The sequence below is a fragment of the Aethalodelphis obliquidens genome, unplaced genomic scaffold, assembly GCF_003676395.1.
Source record: "Aethalodelphis obliquidens isolate GAN/ISIS:26980383/991018 unplaced genomic scaffold, ASM367639v1 scaffold79, whole genome shotgun sequence".
Taxonomy (NCBI): Eukaryota; Metazoa; Chordata; class Mammalia; order Artiodactyla; family Delphinidae; genus Aethalodelphis; species Aethalodelphis obliquidens.
This window is the reverse complement of record NW_020838023.1, coordinates 7,643,238-7,664,293: the sequence shown is the minus strand read 5'-3', so window position 1 is coordinate 7,664,293 and position 21,056 is coordinate 7,643,238. Positions and strand designations below refer to the sequence as shown.

The following is a 21,056-nucleotide window of genomic DNA, read 5'->3' as shown; positions in this document are numbered from 1 at the left end:
TCATGAAGGAATCTAGGTGTGTAACCACACAGGATTTTAGCCTAAGCCCTTTGCCAAAACATACAAATACTTTTAGACACTCCTTCCACATGTACAAGAAACCTACATAAATCTAACTTTTAGAGAATGCCTCTTTTAGATACCTTCACCTGGACATGCTTTACAAACTAATTCCATTTGATAGATAGAGACTAAACTGAGATTTTAAGCAAATGAAAGCTGGATGTGAAACCAAAAAAAAAAAAACAACCCAACATGGAAGGAATTTAAATTCACACGCCTACACTCCTATAGAAAAAATGATTTCCTTATTCTTGAGCAGTATAGCTAAAGGCAGCCTTGTTTGAGTAGAGAAGTGTGTCTTCCAGCCAATCGTTTGCTAACCTAGTGGGTTAGTTGTCCCCAGAAATACCAGGGAATGTCACCAAATGTGTTGTCCTTTACTGGATTGGATCTAAGTGGTGGACACTATATATAATTCAGTCTTGAGAGAAACTGTGCAGCTGCCCACATGTCTACATCAGTGTCCTTTTAAGGAAGACCAGCCTCTCTCCCTTGCTGAACATGTAATGACTTCCTATTGCCTTCCTGTTAAAGCTCAAAATCCTTGGTCTGAAAAAAAGATAGCTGTTGTGAGTTTGTTTTTACCACTTCAGTTTCATCTCTTGACAATCTCTCCACACCTGTGTGCACACACGTGTACACTCGTGCACGTATACACACACACACACACACACTGCAGTCTAATCTCCAGCCATACGGAACTAGGTTCAGAAATGGAAATGCCCCACCTTCTCTTCAACTCCACTCCTTTATATGCCATATAGGCTGTCCTCTCTACTTGCAATAGCTTTCCTTTCCTCATGTATCTGGCTAATTTCTATCTCTCAGTTGAAATCCAGTCTGTATGGTGCCCCCTCTGGGAAGCTTTCCCTCACCCTCCAAGTCTGGCTTAGTTATCTATTCTTTGCGCTCCCACAGGGCTCTGTCAATACTCCCATTATAGCATATGTTTCTTATTTGGTTCTATTTCCCCCCAAAAGCTATAAACTCTTTGAGGACAAGAACCTCAACCCTGGCTCAGTGAAGACATGTTGAGTAAACAAACTCTAGTTGTTAACTCGTCCCTCAACCATCCTTATACTTTCTTTTATTGCTGTCCACTTGAACAGGAATTGATAATTGATGCATATTAAATAAATGGAGAATATTACAGAGAGTCATAATTACTAAATTCCAATTCATATGATTCTTGATTTCCTTTAGGTTTGCTCCCTGAGAATTTGAAACAACTGGAAAATCTGTTAGACCAAAGCACACTATTCAGTGCAAACTATATTCAGGTTACGGGAACATTCAGAAAGAGGTGTGGTTAATTTGGGAAGGTTTGATGAAAGTTTCTAGATTTTGAGGAAAGTTATAGACATGGAAGAATACCAGTTAAGGGAAACAGATGCAGGATTGGTAGAATGCAGATAGATGGGAGGAAAAAATAAAGAAAAAAAAAACAAAACACCTGGTTTGCCTTCCTTGCATAGAACTTGCCAACAGCAAGAGTGACTTGGTGAGAAATCTACTGTGCTAACGAGCAACCTTGGGCAAGTCCTTACCCTTTGGCCTGGTGAGCCATCACGTCCTGGTGAACCAACACCTCCTGGGATGCCCTAGATACAGCAAGGACAGGAAAATGGCAGAGTTATCAAGTTATCGAAACCAATTACCCTCTCACCCAGCTTCCCTGAAATAAATCAAGGCCTCCAAACAAACCTGATAGCATAAAGGTGAGGCCTTCCTGACTGAGCATTCAGAACCCAGAAGTTATTCACCAGAAGGAAAAGAAGTGTCCCCCACCAGGGCTCACCCAGGGGAGCATCAGTAGGACCTAAGAGGGGGCTGAAGTAAACGAATACACGCTAATGGTCCTCAGTGTAGAAACCACTCATTGCCAAGATCACAACTGACTTCAGAAGCTACAGTCTTCTTTCTTCTTGGCAAAGCTCTAGAGCTGAGAGCAACGGAATAAAAGAATAAAAGTAATACCTGTGGGCCAGGAAGTCCAGTCGCTCCTTTCTCTCCTTTTTCGCCTGGCATTCCCTGAACAACCAAAAGGACGTGGGGTTAAGTTCACATAGGTAAATAGGTAAATTCTCAGTCTTTTCTTTTTCTCCACTGACTCTTTTAACATTTCCAACATTAAATTGCTTTCACACTAACATCCAAATACAGCGTATTTCACTTTTCACATAAGCTACACCACCTAGGTAAGCATGCCTACAGACCAGAACGTTTATATAGCAGAATAGTTTAAACACAGTGTATACAGTCTGATATGGCTAAGCTCATACTGTAAATACGTGAGGGGAGTTGAATATTTCAGTATTATTTATAGTTTAGATTTTAAAGCTTATATCTCTCTATATTTTTGTTTTGTTTTGGCCAGAAATTTATAAGAATGGAAAAGCAAACACAGTACCTGACAAGTAGCAGGACCTCAACAAATAGTTAGTAGTAGTAATAGTGGTAGTAATTATACAAACTGGCATGTTAATGCTTTCTAAGATGTGAAAATAACTCTGGAAAAGACTTCTTAGCTAGGGAGACACAATCATATGCACAGAAAGATTGCTAAAAATGTGCTTAACAGCATCATGCTTCAAATACTAATGACAGAGATTGGCTTTTATTCCTTAAATCTAGATCCGTCTAGTAAGATCACTGAAAATCAGTGAGTGGGATTGAATTTGTTTTCATTGGTACAACTTATACAAAAAAAATGTGGCTGTAGAGAGTATACTGTCTATAATCTAAAACTCAGAGCACCACACTTTGAGGCCTGTTGAGATAAAGATCATAATTAAAAGGCTTTCATGAAGCTATTTCCACAATTACTACAAATGCAAAATGAATAACTTAAATTTGTATAACATTTGTCACTTTCTAGATTTTATCATACCCCCTAAGGACTTAGTCAAACAAGAAAAAGGGCCATACATGTCAAGCCCTGCTTTCTTTTCTATAGACAAATTACCTACTCCCTAGGCACATATCTGTTTGTAAAAGACCCCCTTCGTTGAACAAAAAATTGGCTAATGAATGAAGTCTCAATTATTACTTTCAGTTCTCAGTTCTTATTTTTAGGGGTTGGAAGAGGCTGAGGATCATTATCAAGGCACAGAAGACAAAAGTTCATTCTATATAACTCATGGAGAAGTAATAACAATAAAACCCATCTGAATGTTTACACACGACTCACAGGCATTCCTTGAATGGACAGACCACTTGGTCCTTGGGGTCCAGGAGGACCCTGAGGTCCCGGAGGGCCTGTTTCACCCCGAGGGCCATCTGGTCCCTGGAAGGCAAGAAGTCATCCCAAAGGTAAGTTAAACCCTCTGGTACCCAGAAATATCTGCTACCCAGATATTTCTACTTACGGCGTTTATAATTTATTTCATTAACTAATTTTTCCTAAGACATAAAACACTCATAGGATAACAAGACACCAAGCCTCAGATGATCCACCTCCCAGGCAAAGTGTCATCAGTAAAGAAAAGAGTAAACACACAGTAGTTGCTGCAACTTCATTTATTTATTTTTGCTTACATAAATAGGAACATTGTGCCCATTATGTGAGTAACTAGATGCCCACACTCCACAACAAACCCAAAAGATGTAAGTGATACAGACTACCCTCTTGGCTTGTGAAGGTTCACACCATCCAGCCGAACTATAGTCTCTCCCCCTTCACTACTGTGAACTATCTATCTCTGGGGCACTCGTCTGCGTTTACTGAAGACATTGCCTCCCTTGTAGTGTATGAGATGGAGCCAAGACATCAAGTATCTGCCTAAGAAAATGTGTCACAATCTCAAAAAATAAAACAAAACAAAAAAAGAAGATATCTTATGGTCTGAGTTTTGAGCTGCGTACTACCTGATTAATTATCTTCAGCCTTCTTTCACTGACTTCTCCCCTGTAAGCCTGCCCCCACCCTCCACATTCGCTCTTACCTTGCTCTACTTGTTTCCAATTTTCTAGTAAAACAACATTGCAATGTTCTCTTCTCCATGAATAAATACTATGCAAATTTAATAAGTCACCACACTGAAGCAGTAAGTCAAGCAAGGTGGTTGGAGCGATGATTCGGAGCAACATGGTGAAAATGAGATAGTAAATTATAAAGGGCCTTGAAGGTCATGCTAAGGAGGGTGAATTGTATTCTCAAAGCAATCACACATGACTGCAGGTTTTAAGAGTATGATGTGATCCAGTATAACTTTAAAGAAATGAATCTGGGGGCAGATGTGAAGAACCAATCAAAAAATCAACCCACTGGAGCCAGAAAAACAATTAGAAGATTTGCCAAAAGCCAGGTACAGGATGATGGGGCCTGAACTCAATTAGTGGCTGGGCTTCTGCCATCCCTTAGGGCACCTTCGTGCAAAGTAGAAAAATGTGTGCCTTGACATGGATTGGCACCAACTTGGTCCTCTTAGTTGGTGCCTTTGTACAGTGTACAACCTGAACCACCACATTTGACGGCCTTGGGCAGTGAGAATGGAAAATAGAGCTGTGTGTTTCATTATACAGTACATAGTGGGAGGGGAGAAGGAGGAAGCTGAAACCTAAGAAATTACCTGGAGGACTGCTGCCTAGTTGTGATTCAGTGCTCCCTCGATACATCTTTTTTGCAGATAGAGGAAAAGAAGACTATATATGAGCAAGAACTGCCTAAGCAACTAAACCACTTGGAACACTGACACTCTATTTCTGACCCAGAAACCTTTCTTTTCACTTAAGTTACTAAATTTTTTTTTGATGAAAAAACACAAGCTTTTAAGAATAAGGGAAAAGGCTTCAACACAACTTTCATAAAAACATAAGGAGCTTTAAACTGCGAAGGGTGAATATTACTTAACTCCAAAATTACATTATGGCTAGCGATGTGAGAGGGAGAAAGAACGTTACCTTTGGGCCCAGGTCACCTTGTTGGCCCTTTGGTCCTCGGAGTCCTGGACCACCCTGGCAAACAGATGTTAAGTATTAGCACAAAGACAAATCTGAAAGCAATATATTTCATTCATTTTACTTAATAATATGGATTATGTAATTCTCATTTTGTATAAAGGCCAACACATTGTGTAATGGTGTATGTGCATCATGATCCTGAACGGGAAATCTACCCCCCAGATTCACCTTTTCCTGCTGATGATTACACAATTGGAGCAAACGTTCTATGCAAAATCCCTTTAAATTAAAAAAAAAAAAAAAGCTACAGGATCTTTTAATTGAGTGTGTAAGAGTACAGCTATTGATGACGCAAATAATAAAAATATACTGTTAATCTAAAATTATGCATGTCCTATACCAAGACTTTGAGATTAAATTATTTAATTAAATTGTAAAAAGCATATAAAACAGTAACAATTTAACTTTCTTTATTTATACCATAAAAAGCTAATTACATTAGTGTTTCTGAAACTTCAGGTATTTGCATTTTCCCCTCAAAATTTTTGTCATATTAATGCACTGCCTGTACTATTATTTAATAGCATTTTCTTTATATACATACATACATATGTACATACATAATAAATATGTATATATGTATATATGTGTATATGCATTCTTTGTAAACATACGCTTTGTATATGTGTACATACATATATGCAAATATACTCTGAATATTTTTTAATTGACTCATATTTCACTTAAATCTATTTTGAAAGCAAATATTATGTACTATAGTAGATGGAAAAACATATATATACTTAAGTATATAAGTATTATATAATACTTAGTAAGTATATAAGTATTCTTATATACTTACTAAGAATGTAAGATAAACCTAAAAATATGCTATAAATAATGTTGGTAAATTTAGCTAGATTTTGTTCCTAGTGAAGTCTGTGAGCAATTGGTTTGCTCTTTGTCAAAAAGGGGCATGGGTAAGTATTAGAAGGGTCATATGGGCACCAGTCTGAGAATATTGCTTTCACTTGAGCAGAAGGATGAAAAGATCATTGAAAATGGAATAGCTTTCTCACTATGTGAGTCCAGTTGATTTCCTGCTATGTCTATGACTACTGAAAATCATTTTGTGTACCATCAGCAAAACACTTGCATCACTTGGGAAAAGACTGGATCAGGTGATAGCTAAGGCTTCTTCCAGTTTAGCAATTAAATTCACTCCCCCGCTCCCATCAATATTAGTTGGTTGCTTACCTTCCAGACTTTTAAAATACAATTAAAAAATTGTGTTTTATGTATGTGTATCTATAGAAAATATTACCTATTATTAGTGTTTTTGTGGTATTCTTTGATATATATAGATTGCATATGTGATATAACACTTTACATATATTTTTGAGTTAATATGTTTTTCCATAACATGACTAACTTATTCTAAATGAGTTGCATAGTTATCTGTACAGTGGATAGTTTGTTTAACCATTCTTTCGTTATTGGAAATGGAGGAGTTTTGCCCACAATTTGTTGCTGTCTAAACGATACTACAATTAACATCCTCATACATGCCCTGAGTACAAACTTTAAGATTTAAGTACAAATGTTAATATTTAACATAACATCAAGTAGAATTTTCAATGAAATTTAATGGATAGGCAGATATATTGCCAAATTGTGCTCCAAAAAAACTGTGCCAATTTATTCATCTGTTAGGAGTTTGAGGGTCTCTGCTTCTCTAAACCTTATTAGCACTTGATATTGTTAAACTTTGCATTTTTATGAACCTGACTCGTAAAAACAATACCTTACTCCTATTTTAATTTTTATTTCCCTTAAAGCTACTGTGATTGAGCATCTTTTCATAACATTTGTCCATTTACATTTTATTTCAATACAACTAACAATTTATATACTTCACCCAGTCTTCTATTGGGTTACAAGTCTTTTTCTCTGTAATGTACAGAATTCTTCATATATTTGGATGCTACATCTTTAACTGTTATAGATGATGCAAATGTTTTTCCCAACTGTGGCAGACACTGTTGGTTGACTATCAAAGAGTCTTCTCTGACTCCTTTCATTTTTCCAGCTATAAAGACAGAGATTTGCTTGCTCAGCCTCCTTTGAAACCAGGAATGGTCACGTTAACTGGTTTGCGCCAATTTGATCAAGAAGCCGCAAGCCTAAGGAAAGCATATTTGGAAACTGGAACAAGCTTGGGTCTTGATAAAGTTGCTGAGCGCCGTATTTGCTTGGGATCGTCTACCTTTAGGTCTTTTGTTGAGCAAACAATAAATGTCCCAATGCCCCAATGATTTACACTGTGTTAGTCAAATTTTCTGTTTCTTGCAACAAGCCCAATGCATCCCAATTAACATACCCATTCTGGCACACCTCTTTAATTTTGTTTGCTCATCTTAAATGATTGTTTTTTTTGTCTTGTTGCGGTATGCGGGCCTCTCCCTGTTGTGCGGCCATGGCTCACGAGCCCAGCCGCTCCGCGCGCATGTGGGATCCTCCCGGACCGGGGCACGAACCCGCGTGCCCTGCATCGGCAGGCGGACTCTCAACCACTGCGCCACCAGGGAAGCCCCAAATGATTGGTTTTTAACTGAAGGTTTTGTCCAAATGTGGCAATGTGGCTCACAGATATCCACACATGATGTACCATGTCTATAAATCCAGGAACCTTTTTATACTTATTTTCCACCTTACCCCTAAACCTTATCATGGAGTAGATGACAAGAATCCAACAAATGTTTGTGGATATAAACTTCTATCCTTTTAATAAGAAAGGGTTAGTCTAGGCAAAAGAAATATGGTTCTTTCACCCATGGCTTCCTATGGCTTTACTAGAGTTTTATTGGCACGTAATACCACTGTGTAAATTCTTGAGTGAGAAAATAATCACGACTATGTTAAATCATCAGACGGGGTTTATTGCATATTGTTTGGGATACTATTTCTTCAATGGTTTATTATACTTTAAATATTTGAAAATGTCAGTAGCTTTTCTGTTTTACCTCTCTTTCTCTCCAAGTCAGAACTCAACCCTTCTCTTTCACTTCTCTGCTGCTTTTTTTCTCATTATGAAGTTTGACTCTTAGGTCATATGTAAATATTTTGTAACTTGTTCCAGCAGCACTGCAGATGAAAAAACTTGATAACCCTCCAGCTAAAAAAGCTTATTAATGCTACTTAAAATAAAATAAACATTATTCTAATTAAGAGAACTGAAACCTTAAATACCAGGAATGAAGAAGAAACAAAACACCAGAGCAGCAGGCACATACACTGAGGCTGCCTTGGGGGAGGAAGGGGAAGATGCTTGTGGGTTTGCTGGAAAATGTGTATTTTATAGCCCACACAAGGCAATGAAATGTGAACTGGGACCTATGAGAAGTGGAGGAAGCATAGAATATGAAACATCCTTTAAAGCTGAGGAACTTGAAAGGCTGCCCTCTGAATGAGCTAGAATAACAACAAAAAGTCTCAGTAGCAGATGGAGGATCAAGACGTTTTTTCCACTTTAGCTATGGGAGGGGTAGTAAATGTCTCACTAAGAAATATTACCCAGGGGCTTCCCTGGTGGCGCAGTGGTTGAGAGTCCGCCTGCCGATGCAGAGGACGCGGGTTCGCGCCCTAGTCCGGGAAGATCCCACATGCCGCGGAGCATCCGGAGCCTGTGCTCCGCAACAGGAGAGGCCACAACGGTGAGAGGCCCACGTACCAAAAAAAAGAAAAAAAGAACAAGGACACAGTTTTACAGTCATCATAAGTGAAAGCTCTCACACCTGGCAACATCAGACAGTGCTGGTGAGAGGCAGGGCAACTAGACCTCTCATACAGAGTGTGTGGGAGAGGATATTGGACCACCACCTTGAAGAGTAATTTGGGGTTTTTTCGTGAAGTTGAACATGCACCTTCTTTTTTCTCCAACAAATCTAATTCTAAGTGTTATTGCAAGAGCACTTACTCAAGCTTGCAAAGAGACATACAAAGAACATTCACTGTAATGATACTGTAGTAGGAAAATACTCCACAGTAATGGGTCAATAAACTCTTGTTTTTATAGTGGAATTCCTTACAGAAGGTACAACGAATAAACTAAACAATGTGATTAACCTTGATAAAGTTTTTGGGATGAAAAAAAGCAAGCCACACACAGTCGAAAATAAATCTTTGTTTTCAATTCTCAGATTAAACTAAAGACAACTCCTTACATCTGATCAATGGGTTATAATACACAAAATACATTGATATATATTTTTCTGTGTATTCCTCACAATACCAGTTCAAGAGGTGGGTGTTGTTTATACATGAGGAAATGGAGGTTCATAGTGGCTCCATGTATTACCTAGTCTTATTTAAATTTAATGCTTTTACCATTAACTCCACATTTGCTTCTTTGGGATAAAGAGTCTTTTGTTAAAAAAAAAAAAAGTATCAATATTCGGGTCTACGGCCAGAGTTTGAAAGAGTGTTCTATGTGCCAAAGATAAAGGAGAGACTGATGGGATATATTCCAGATACATTCAGCAGGTTCTCTTCCTTTTTGTTCAGTTCTGTAAGTGTGCTACACAAATGAAGACAAACTATGTTGGTGGGGCCGACCTGGAGCAAATGTCCATGCTGCACGCCAGCTGTCAGCGAGGGGTGTCTATGCATGCGTACTGACCGCACCGGTTGCCAACAGCAAGCCACGTGTAAACACAGGTCCGCCTCAGAACATTCCTCCTGCAAGGTCTGGATTTCATGTGCTCCTGCATCTTCTCCCTGTTTCCTTTGTCTTTCTGCCTTGATCTATTTGCCACTTCCTAACCAAAGACCAGCTATATCATACTTATCTTAAAGAAACGCTGATAACCCCAGGTTAGCAGGTTAGACATAAGTATTTCGACTTATTACAAAAGATCTATCACAGTCAATTCAAAGACCCAGAGAGTGCAATTATATACATTTTATATTTTTTAAAAATATTTTCTTGCCTATTGGGTGTAAGATAGACTCAAGGATATATTGTACAACGCAGGGAATACAGCCAATATTTTATAATAACTGTAAATGGAAAGTAACCTTTAAAATTGTATAAAAAAATTTTTAAAGACCTATTTGTAGAGATATATAGACAGTTACCAACCTATGCTAAGAATTTTTAAATGTATTCTTTGAGTGAAATATGATATAAATTAGCATGATTTTGCAAATTAACATCAACACCAACGATAAAAACCCTTCCTTTTGTAGTATTTGACCAAATGAGAAAAGGTTATGTTTACTTTTTACATGTATGTTTACATGTATGAATCTATATATATATATAATGTTTATAAGAAAAAAATGTTTTCTTTCTCTCTCTCTTTCCCTCTCTCTCTCCTTTCCTCTCTTCCTCTCCCCTTTCCTTCCTCTCCCCTTTCCCTGCCCCCTTCTTTCCTGTATGAAGTTCCAGTCAGTAATGGAGAACTTCATGCTCACATGGGATACTTTTCCCAGTGATTTTGAAAAACCTCCCTTCACTATCAATGTTGATATAGAATGGGCAGAGGGAATGTATGCAAATCTTACAGCAACAAGCAGGGGGCCAATGTTGGCAACATTCACACTGAAAATAAGCCACAGGACTTCAAAGGGAAGATTCTGAATAGATAGCACTGTGAGACACAGTGTGCTGCAGCAGTTAAGAGCATCATCTATAGGAGTCCCGGAGACCTGGATTTGAAGAGCAGCTCCTCCAAGCTGTGTTCTTTAGGCAAGTTACTTGACCTCTCTGTGTTTCCTTGTAGGATTAAGTGAGTAAGTATTTAGCACAGTGATGGGCACAGACACGCAACAAGTGATAGTTATAAATATTATTGAAGAACAATTTAAGTTCAAACTAGGCAATACTTACCGGTGGGCCTGCTGGTCCCAGAGCCCCTTTATTGATTTCAGAACAGGAGCAGGAATGTGGAAGCTCTGGGCAGGTCTCTTCATCCCTCTGAGGAGAAAAAGAAATAGCATAACTATTAACAAGATGGTCTATACAAATGGCTTTATGGACTCAAAGAAAACACTTTAAGACACTTCAAAAAAATTAGTAAGTGAGCATTAGTCTAGAAAGGCAGAGAATATTCTCTTCTGACCACAAAATCTTTTCTTGAAAGAAACAATGAATGGCTCTCTAGATCATCATTATTATCAAAGGATGTTGATAAAACGAGCTTGGGAATCCAGGTGAAGAAAGAAAGGCAGAAGTGGGTGCAAAAAAAAAAAATTCTGGTTACTATTTAATTCGGTTGGAGGAGTAGTACTCTATGGACTAAAGGTCCTGAACACTTCCTTTGTGTTACAACATTTTTTTCCATTTCAAAGGATAAAAGAAAACTTGTGGAATGTTCCGTCAAAACAACTGCATCTACACTAAAACAAAGAAACAAAAGAAAACAAAAACAGTGTTTAAACACATCATCCCTGTAACAATTTTAACTACTGCTCACCTTCTGTGACTGAAAGTAAGAAAACATCACAGCATCAATCTAAAGCTTTGGGATAGGAGGTCATTTCCTCTTGGAGAATTTTGCTGCCAGGTAACACTACAAGATAGATGATGAATACCAGGCTGAATGTATCTGAATGAGTTACTGGAGTGTAAACCAAGACAGAGCACTTGCTAAGGGCTATTGAATGATTTGTGAATGTCACATTTGGAGTCGCAGCTAAAAAGAAGTCTTTCCTGGGATAAGAAACTACAGAACTTTGAAGGGTTCATCTGTCCCTTTGGATAGAGAGAAAGTGAGCTTCATTTTCTAAGACCTTGGGGAAATGTAACGTTAGAGCTGAATAGAGCACAGATGATAATTAAATTATCAAGATGAAAATGATCTCAGTCTCTGAAATATTCACAACAGAAACCCAAAAATTTTGAGCAAAGAGCCTTTATATGCTTCTCGCTAAATGTTGGACGATAGTTAAAAGTTTCAGCTCATTACAGGATAAAAATCCTGCTAACATATCTGGCCTGATATCTTGGGCAGCTTGAGTGAAATACAAACTTAAGTATCCTGAAAGATCCCCCCACATTAGGCTGACAGCAGACCTCCTATGACCACAGACTCGGGAATGGTTTCACCATGGCTGTTGACTGTGTCTCCATCCATGTATTTCTACCGCGGGATTTACACATCTTCAGTGATAGAAATGAAAAGGAAAGTTTTGAGAAGGGCTGGGTCCTTCCTAGGAGATGTGGTGATCACATTTTCCATAAGATTCTGAGTGTTTCCCTTTACAGTTTCCAATCCACCTGCCCATAAGCATAACATCACAGTGTCTCTGATGTAATTCCTCACCACAGTTTAATGGAAACTTATTTTGATGAAAAAAAAAGTTATTTCCTTCTTAAACATAGTCACCATGAATTTACTGCCTGCAACAGATGATGTGATCTGGTGGAAGGTCTTAAAAAAAGCAAATCTTTTAGACTTGATAAAGTCTTCCCCATGCCCATTCTCCCAGTTGAATTCTTAAGATATGATGTCTGTCCAACCATAACAGGGTCAACATTTCAGCTCACTGGTCCTAAAGACCCTTAGTTATGAACAATCTGTCTTTATATATACAGGTACCCCCTCCCTGTGAATTACACTTGGTATTAATAATGAGGAAAAGTTTATTTTTCTAGCAGCCTTGCATAGGTTATATAGATCATGACTATGATTCCCAAACTGTGTGGAAAGATGGCCTGGGGCATTACAGCAAACTCACAGGGGCACTCTGAGTGTTTAAAAGAATTAAGAGAAACAGCAGTATTCGGCACCCATTGGACTTCGTATGAATGACTAGCTCAAGGGAGTTCACAGCTTCAACACTAGATTTTTGACGTCATATATTTGCAAATCTGGTTTTTCAGCAGTAGCTATGAAGGCAGGCAAGTACCATGGGGAAAATCAATGTGGAAAAAGAAGTGAGAATGGTGATGTCTGATCAGATTCCAAGACATGAGAAATAGTGCATTCTCCACAGGCACACACATCCCATTAGTAAGTAGTTGTGGTTATTTAAAAATAAGTTTGGGCTTCCCTGGTGGTGCAGTGGTTGAGAGTCCGCCTGCCGATGCAGGGAACATGGGTTTGTGCCCCGGTCCAGGAAGATCCCACATGCCGCGGAGCGGCTGGGCCCGTGAGCCGTGGCCACTGAGCCTGCGCGTCCGGAGCCTGTGCTCCGCAACGGGAGAGGCCACAGCAGTGAGAGGCCCGCGTACCGCAAAAAAAAAAAAAAAAAAAGTTCATCATTTAAAATTTTCGATTTATGTTTATCATTTTTTCATACAGCTACTGAGTTGTTAGGATGTAAAGACTTATGAAGATGTTTGGACCTAATGACCTTATGTATGGAATTGTTAGGTATTTCTTTGGGCTCGGGGTGCCATGAAAAACATTATTGTGACACCAAAGGCTTCAGTGAACCTGAAATTTGGGAACATCCGGACTCTGTAGAAGGCACTCTGTGGAGCTGTGTCGCTCCCCACCGCGTATGTCAGTATGTCCTGCTGATTTCAGACACACCTCCTTCTTAATCTCTTTCTAATTTTCATCATCATCATCACAATGAATTATCTGTGACATGAGTTTTGTGAAACAGCATTTCATTTTCAGGGAAAATTAAATATAACTTTAGAAAACTTCGGTAAAGAACAGATCAAATAACGAAAGAAGAATTCTTACCAGGCCAGGAAGTTCACAGCATTTGTCTTTACTGGCCCATGATGTGGAACAAATAATATCAAACATCTGTAACTGGAACTTCAATTTAAAAAGAAAATTGTCATTCAATAAAAGATATATAGATACATTGTGTTTATAATTGTAATGATTTCATAGTATGTATTACATAATAGAACACCAATACATTTATAACATAATATTACAGTGAATAAATTAAAAAGTCATTCTAATAATATCAATCTTTGTTCCTCAAACATACAGTGATTTAAGATTTTTGTCAGTAGTTACTCCATCCACCATCTAAACCCCCTTATTTAGCACAATTCCTCCTTCCGTCTCTACCTAAAAAAGCTTAGTGCCTCTGTTGAAATCCTCCCTGTCCTGTCCATCACAGTTACTCCAAGTGCCTCTGTAATCCCACAATGCTCCATACATCTTTTATAGCGTATGTCCCACCATACAGTACAATTATTTATATTTTCTTCTCCTCAGACTGGGAGGTCATCAAAGAACATAGAACCACTTATTCATCTTTGTGCCCCCTATCATAACATGTGGCATGTAGAGAATTCCCTGGTGGTCCAATGGTTAGGACTCCATGCTTCCACTGCAGGGGGCATGGGTTCTATCCCTGGTCTGGGAACTAAGATTCCACATGTCATGCCGTGTGGCCAAAAAAACAAAAACAAAGACAAAAACTTGTGAAAACATGTGGCATGTAGTAGGTATTCATGATGAAGACTTGTTGAATTAATTCTGACTTTCATCATTCATGTATATATTTGGCTACTTTTTTTTAGTGCATAATGCCAGACAGATACCATGTAGACCTCCTTTAGGATATGAAAATGAACAAAACCAGAGTTCTGCCCTCAAAGAATTTATAGGGAGTAAGAGACAGACACATAAATACTGTTTACAATGTGGTGTCATGACAGGCTCTCATACGGTATTGTGAGAATCTGTGCTAAGCGTATTTTTATTTAAGGCATCAATCACACCATAAATATTTAGACAGTCTTGTTCTACTCATTTATGTTGACAACAAGTTAATGTATATTTTGAAACATTTAGAAACATCATTATAATATCATTAAGGGCTCACACTAGCTTCATGATGTGACCATTTCTAATACTATATTTCTTCCTATATTATTTTCAAATATCGAATATCATCATGAGTTTGGTATTAATAGATACACACTACTATATATAAAATGAACAACAAGGATCTACTGTATAGCACAGGGAACTGTATTCAGTATCTTATAATAACCTATAATGGAAAAGAATCTGAAAAAGAATAGACATTCTCTATCTAGCTATCTAGCTATCTATAACTGAATCACTTTGCTGTATGCCTGAAACTAACACAACATTGTAAATCAACCATACTTCCATTTAAAAAAACAAAAAAGAAAAATGTATCATCAATTACAGAGCTAGGAGAAGGATGAAATTCTTTGCATTTTAAATCTGTAACTTTCCTTCAGCAAGTGGTGTTTTCAGCAAAAGCTGGAAACTCTTGGTGCCGTATTTTCTCTCATCCCTGTCAAGGGTCCCCTGGATGAAGACGAGAATACTCAAGTAGTTGGTATGACTGAAATAGGTTACTAACAATGCTTCCAGCATCACAAAAGAGCCTGCCCTATCTCACAGTAAAGAAAATGAAGTCAGGCTTTCTCTTGTTATACCCAGGAAGAATTGTGCCTTGCTGCAAACATCCTTCCCTAAGTGAGTTTTGCAAGATTCATAAAATGACACAAATTTTGAAAGCAGATCCATAAATCAAGACATCCTGTTTTCTTTTTTCAATATAAAACTGTTGTGTTATTTGAAGAAATATTGCATGATTCACTATTCTTTTTTTTTCTGTATTAAAAAAAATTTTTTTCCCAAAGGGCATGATATTTAAGTCTGCTCAGGGAAACCATACAACAAAATTATGACCATTAAAAAATTAGGTTTTTAAAATTAAAGCATTTTTAAAGAACACGGCTGCTGATTTTCATAAACAACAATAGCAACAAAGATATTTCAAGGAGCATAGAGATTAGGAGGCTATGGAGCTAGGCTGCCTGGGTGTAATCCACTCACAAGCTAAGTCACTTGAAACAAATTATTTAATGTGTTGAAGTCTCAATTTTCCTTACCTATAAAATTAGGATAATAATAGTAGCTATTCATTAGAGTAATAATAGTAGCCATAACAATAAAATGAACTCATAAAGGGAAATATTTAGAACAGTTCCCAGAATACAGTTATAAATAATAAATATTATTTCTTTTTTCTTTAATTATTTTTTTAATAAATATTATTTTAATGTAACATGTACAAAAGCCCTTTTATAATTGATCTTTAAGCTGTAGGAGTATATAATACAGAGGCCAAAATAGTAGAATGAAAATGAAAGTGATGCAGTATTGAGAGCAGAAATATAACAGTAGTTTGTGTCCCCAATAATCAACGTTTTGGTTGAGAAAAGTCTTGGCAAATAACAATAGCAGCAAACACTTGTTGAAAAACTTACTATGTGCCAGGCATTACCCTAAGGACTTTGCTTATATCATTTAATCTTTCAATCACCACTATGAGGTGTGATAATAGTAATGTCAACCCCATTCTGTAAATTAGGACTTGGGACGAAAAAGTCAAAGTAATTTAAGCACATGTTGAAAGCTGAATTCTGGCCGGGATTTGAACAGCACACCTCATTTTCTTGGGGTTTATTCTGCAGTAAACAGATCATTAGTCTAATGTTTAAAATGTAGATACCCCAGCCTAACTTGACAATGCCATTTGTCTGGGAACATTTATTAAATGGGTCCCATTATGACAGCATTAGATAGATTCAGTCAATTCTGTAAGTCATTCATCCATTAAGAAATTTTCCATTTCTGAATAGAGCCCTCAGTGTGAACACATTTTAGTGAATGGAAAGATTTATTTAAAGCAAAGTCTTTTTATTAGTCCCAGGATATACCAGGCTTTCTTGAAGTTTTTCGAATTCACTGCCCAATCACCTATAACAGTATAATGTCTCCATACAAACCTTTGGCTAAAATTCCCCTACCCTATTGAGTCACTGAGATTCTTCTGAGTTCATTTTATTTATTCAAGAGGTCAAATACCTACTAAATGCTGAATGAGGCTGATACTATCATTTGAAGAATGCTTGTGGGCTGTCTTTTCTTTTTCAAGTTAGATGAAGTCAGCAGCCTTTTTTGTGTGAGTACAACAAATTTATTCATAATTGTTTTGCATTCGTAATAGTTTAGATTCCTCAGCCTTTATTTAGAGACTTCTTTTCCAAGGCACATTTCTGGGGATTATTCTTTAAAAATCTGGCTTTTATTCCAGAAGCAATTACACACACATTTATACAAATTATGGAGGAAACATTACAGAGATGACATGTCCAAAGATCTTATATTTGAGTGCCTAAAAGTGCAAGACAATATGGTTCAAAATAAATCATACTTCAAGTGACTAAGAGGCAGCCCCTTTTCACTTCTGCAACTTTTTCCCTTTGTAACTGACTGAACATTATGAAAAAAAATATCTGGCCAAATAAAAAAAAAGTACCCTCCCACTTTCACTTTTTATAATCTCTTTCACGGGAATACTTAGACAATTACAAACACTTTTTCATTACTGGACATTTTTGTTTGGGTGTAGCACAAAAGGCAAGTCATTTGGGGTCAGATGTTAGCATGAAAATAAGATTAAAATATTTCTTGGCAGTTGAGTCACTGTGATCTGTGAATGGAAATTAAAATGTACCCCTGGCTCAACTTTCCACTCAGTACCAGTTTTCATCTGTTGATTTTTTTCCTAGTATAACATTTTTAAGCTTATAATTTGAAGTCAAGCTGTACCTGAACTTATACAAATATTTAGAGAGCTTTACATTGCCCAAGAACATAGAAGAAAGAGTCCTGAGGACCTAGGCCATGTCCTGCTTTTAAATTGGTGTGTAAATTTGATTGATTCCACCTCCAAACTAAGATTTATTAAGCCTTTATCACTTGTCACCTATTGAACAGGGTGTTTTTACTTGCTCGCCATCAGCTTGCTGAATTTAAGGGAAACCATGATGGTACTATTCAATTAGGAGATGAAAAGGAACAGCTGTTGTAGTTGTTGGTAGTAACGAGAATGTTTAGGTGTAGACATGCTTGGGGGGAACATTTTGATCACGTTTATTTCAAGGCTGTAATTCAAATAATGGTGAGTTTTTGAACCTGCCCCTGAATAGACAAGGCGTATGGTCACTGTTACAGACCAGATTCCCTCCTCTGCCTTAAGGTCTATCATAATCAGTCTGAACCAAGGGAAAAGAGCTCAGAATGGAAATTGGGTAACCACATGCAACTCAGATACAAGCTCATATCTCACTTTCCTCACTTTTGAAAGGGGATTCCTCCCTAACTTATTCAAGTCTCAGTTTCTGCATCTGTAAAATGGGGATAATAATAAGTATCTCTTCCTAGGGTTATTGGAGGATTAAATGAGATAATATCAGAAATGTTCACACTGCCTAGTCCATAGCAGGCAATAAATGTTAGCCACTATCATCATTTTAAGGAGTAAAAGATACAATCCAGTGAAAACACAACCATGTCCTTGCAATTTAAAAACACTTGTTTCTAGAGGATCATTGACTAGTCTACTATTGATTCCTACATAAAAGTTTAACTCTAAATAAAATTACTAAAAACTCCATAACATAACTTGTATTTGTCTTTATTTACACATCAGAGGGCCAAATAAATGTCAGTTGTATAATTATATAAGAGTTAGATTTGAAAAGGTGGAAAAAAGACACTAACAAACATAATCAATGCCAGAAGCTCAAATTTTTTCTTGAATTATCTCTGATTGGCAGCATGATAATTTCATTAGGTATCAGAAAAGGTAGAAGAAACTTCTCAGGAAAAAGAAGATTGGAAAGGAGAAGCACAGTTGTTAAGTTTCTTCCCATGTGTGTTTTGACGGCTAAATTAAACCTGCCTATTAGTTTAGTCCCACTAGGGACTTTTGCTGCATGTAAAATCTTGCATTGCTGAACGCAAGTTGTTTTTATTATGAATATGAGTAATTTCAATACAGTAGTTACTATATCCCTAAATCCATTAATCTCTCCTCCACTCAACTTTGGTTTAAAAAATCTGTAGTCTTAAAGACTGGTAATTTAGAGTTCTTCCATCACTTGACAGTTTTTGAATCATTGCTGAATTTGCCAGGGAATGCTTACCTATAAACTACTCATCCCTCTTAGATGATAATTACCCCTCCTGGAATGACCCAAAACGTGTACATTACACATTCCCTTTTGCATATGTATATCAAGATTATATTAGCAATGTATGATTTCTAAATTGAGAATTGAAGACTGAAGCTTCTCTCTTGCCTTGCCCTGAAACAGTTAAGTAATAAACCAAAAAAGCAAGTGAGTTTTCAATCACATTCTTGAGATCTACTCTAATATCATCCATTTCAACATAATCAAATTCCTCAATAAGTGGGTAGACTAAAAATCTATTTAGTAATCCTTTGTAGACTTCTAGATTCTAGCAAAAGCTACAACTTTTTTCCTACTAGGCTTACAAAGAACTCTTTAATGATTGACTTCTATAAATTCCCCTTTGTCTCCTACTGGGTGGAAGTTACCACAGAGGGTGCTCTGTTTAATTGATTTTCTGTCATGGTCAAAAGTAAAGATTTATCACCAGTAGACCTGACACCTACAGTCATTTTTGCTTTCAGAAATAAATTCTTTAATATTTAATTCATCACACAACTGGAGTAAAATTACTATGTAGAGTATCATTTGAAATACAATTAATTTGTAACTGTGATTATAAAATTGTAGTTGTAAAGTATGAATTATAATTAGGAGATGGTATGATATATATTAGTGGACTGTTGTCAATACCACACATGGAATACTATACATGCAAAACATTTTAAGAAAAGACATGATATAATTCAAATAGATGACTTCCTATTTGCTGGCTAGTTCTACAGATCTCTGAAAGCATAAGACAATAAGAGTAAATAATAATTAACCTGATTATTCTGCTACACAGAAGAGAAGTGTAGATTTGAATATTTGGAATTGCTTACAAGAATAAAATTCCCTCCAGGCTAATTGGTTCTAATTATAGAATGACTCAAATTAGAGAAGTTGCTAATTAGCTGTGAATGTGTGGTGTGAAAACAAAAGCTTGTGTACACTGCTCTTTTTTGCGGGTAGTGACTGAAGGCAATGTGATTTCTTTGTCAATTTGAAGTCTCCTCGTCTAAAACTCCATGTTGTATGATGAAAAATATATCTTAGAATGATTTGTTATTTAAATAACTATTAACAATTAAAGGGTTAATTTTACATTAGCAATAGCAAGAATCTAGTTTTAAAATGCCCAAATCTAACTCAAATGAGAGACTTATGTCAATTTACTGTGTATAATAATAACATTTTATTCGGATTTGTATCTGCTTATATAAATGAGTTTCATTTACAGTTTTGATTCTCATTAACAAACCATTTATGCCACACTATTTTATTTGAATTTTAAAATATGAATATTTTACTATTTGAATTTTAAAATCCATTTAGAAAACAAACTAGTCTAATTCTCAGAGCATTCTCCTTATAATACAGCAGAAGCATATTGCCAGAGCTTTGAACGTTCATGTTTTAATTCATCTGAAGAGGCCATTATCTACTTGTTTATCCATTCATCAATCCATCATTCATCCAGCCCTCCCTCCATCCATCCCTTTACCAAATTTTTCCCCTGGAAGATAGATAATTATATTTCAAGAGGATTTTTTTCTTTAACAATAACACAGATTCACTTATTTATCCACTTACTGGGGCAGAGTTTCCATTTGGTCCTCTTGATCTAACCATTCTCCCTAGGACTTCGACACCATCTAATGTGATATTAGACGATGCATTTACTGCCTTCTCACCCACTTGCTTGCAGTCAATAACCACTTTGGCCAAAGTCTTGCTGATAACAACATGCAGCTGATAAAAGTAAAGATGTTTTAGAAGGTAAGAAGCAGGAGAAAATATCAACCAAACTTACATAATTGCATGACCCCTCACCAAAAAGTATGGAAGAGAAAAGAAGGAATTCTGTCACTATGTGTTTTGCTTAAGGAAAAAGGTTCTACTTTTACCATTTCCATGCTTGTCCCACATTCAGGTACCATCTCTATGTTGTTGTGTTTTTTTAAACACTAAGGAAATCTCACAAGCTTTTCATTTCCCCTGTAATATTTCTTGGCTACTTTGTGACTGACTCTGCCTAACCAAGAAAAGAATCATGTCTAGAGGAAGTTGGTAAATAAATGACAATAATTCCAAAGAAATGCTA

The 21,056-nt window shown here is 36.8% G+C and overlaps 1 protein-coding gene across 4 annotated transcripts in view; it reads right to left on the bottom strand.

The window, feature by feature from the left end:
* Window positions 1-21,056, bottom strand: part of COL14A1 (collagen type XIV alpha 1 chain) — a 257,518-nt gene that overhangs the window by 52,564 nt on the left and 183,898 nt on the right. For all 4 annotated transcript variants that reach the window (XM_027092565.1, XM_027092562.1, XM_027092564.1 and 1 more), the window contains exons 34-40: window positions 20,546-20,704; window positions 13,665-13,742; window positions 10,856-10,942; window positions 4,966-5,019; window positions 3,254-3,349; window positions 2,041-2,094; window positions 1,611-1,664 (exon numbers count right to left, since the gene is read on the bottom strand). In XM_027092565.1, coding sequence (XP_026948366.1) covers window positions 1,611-1,664; window positions 2,041-2,094; window positions 3,254-3,349; window positions 4,966-5,019; window positions 10,856-10,942; window positions 13,665-13,742; window positions 20,546-20,704 — 582 coding nt within the window. The remainder of the gene's footprint in view (window positions 1-1,610; window positions 1,665-2,040; window positions 2,095-3,253; window positions 3,350-4,965; window positions 5,020-10,855; window positions 10,943-13,664; window positions 13,743-20,545; window positions 20,705-21,056) is intronic.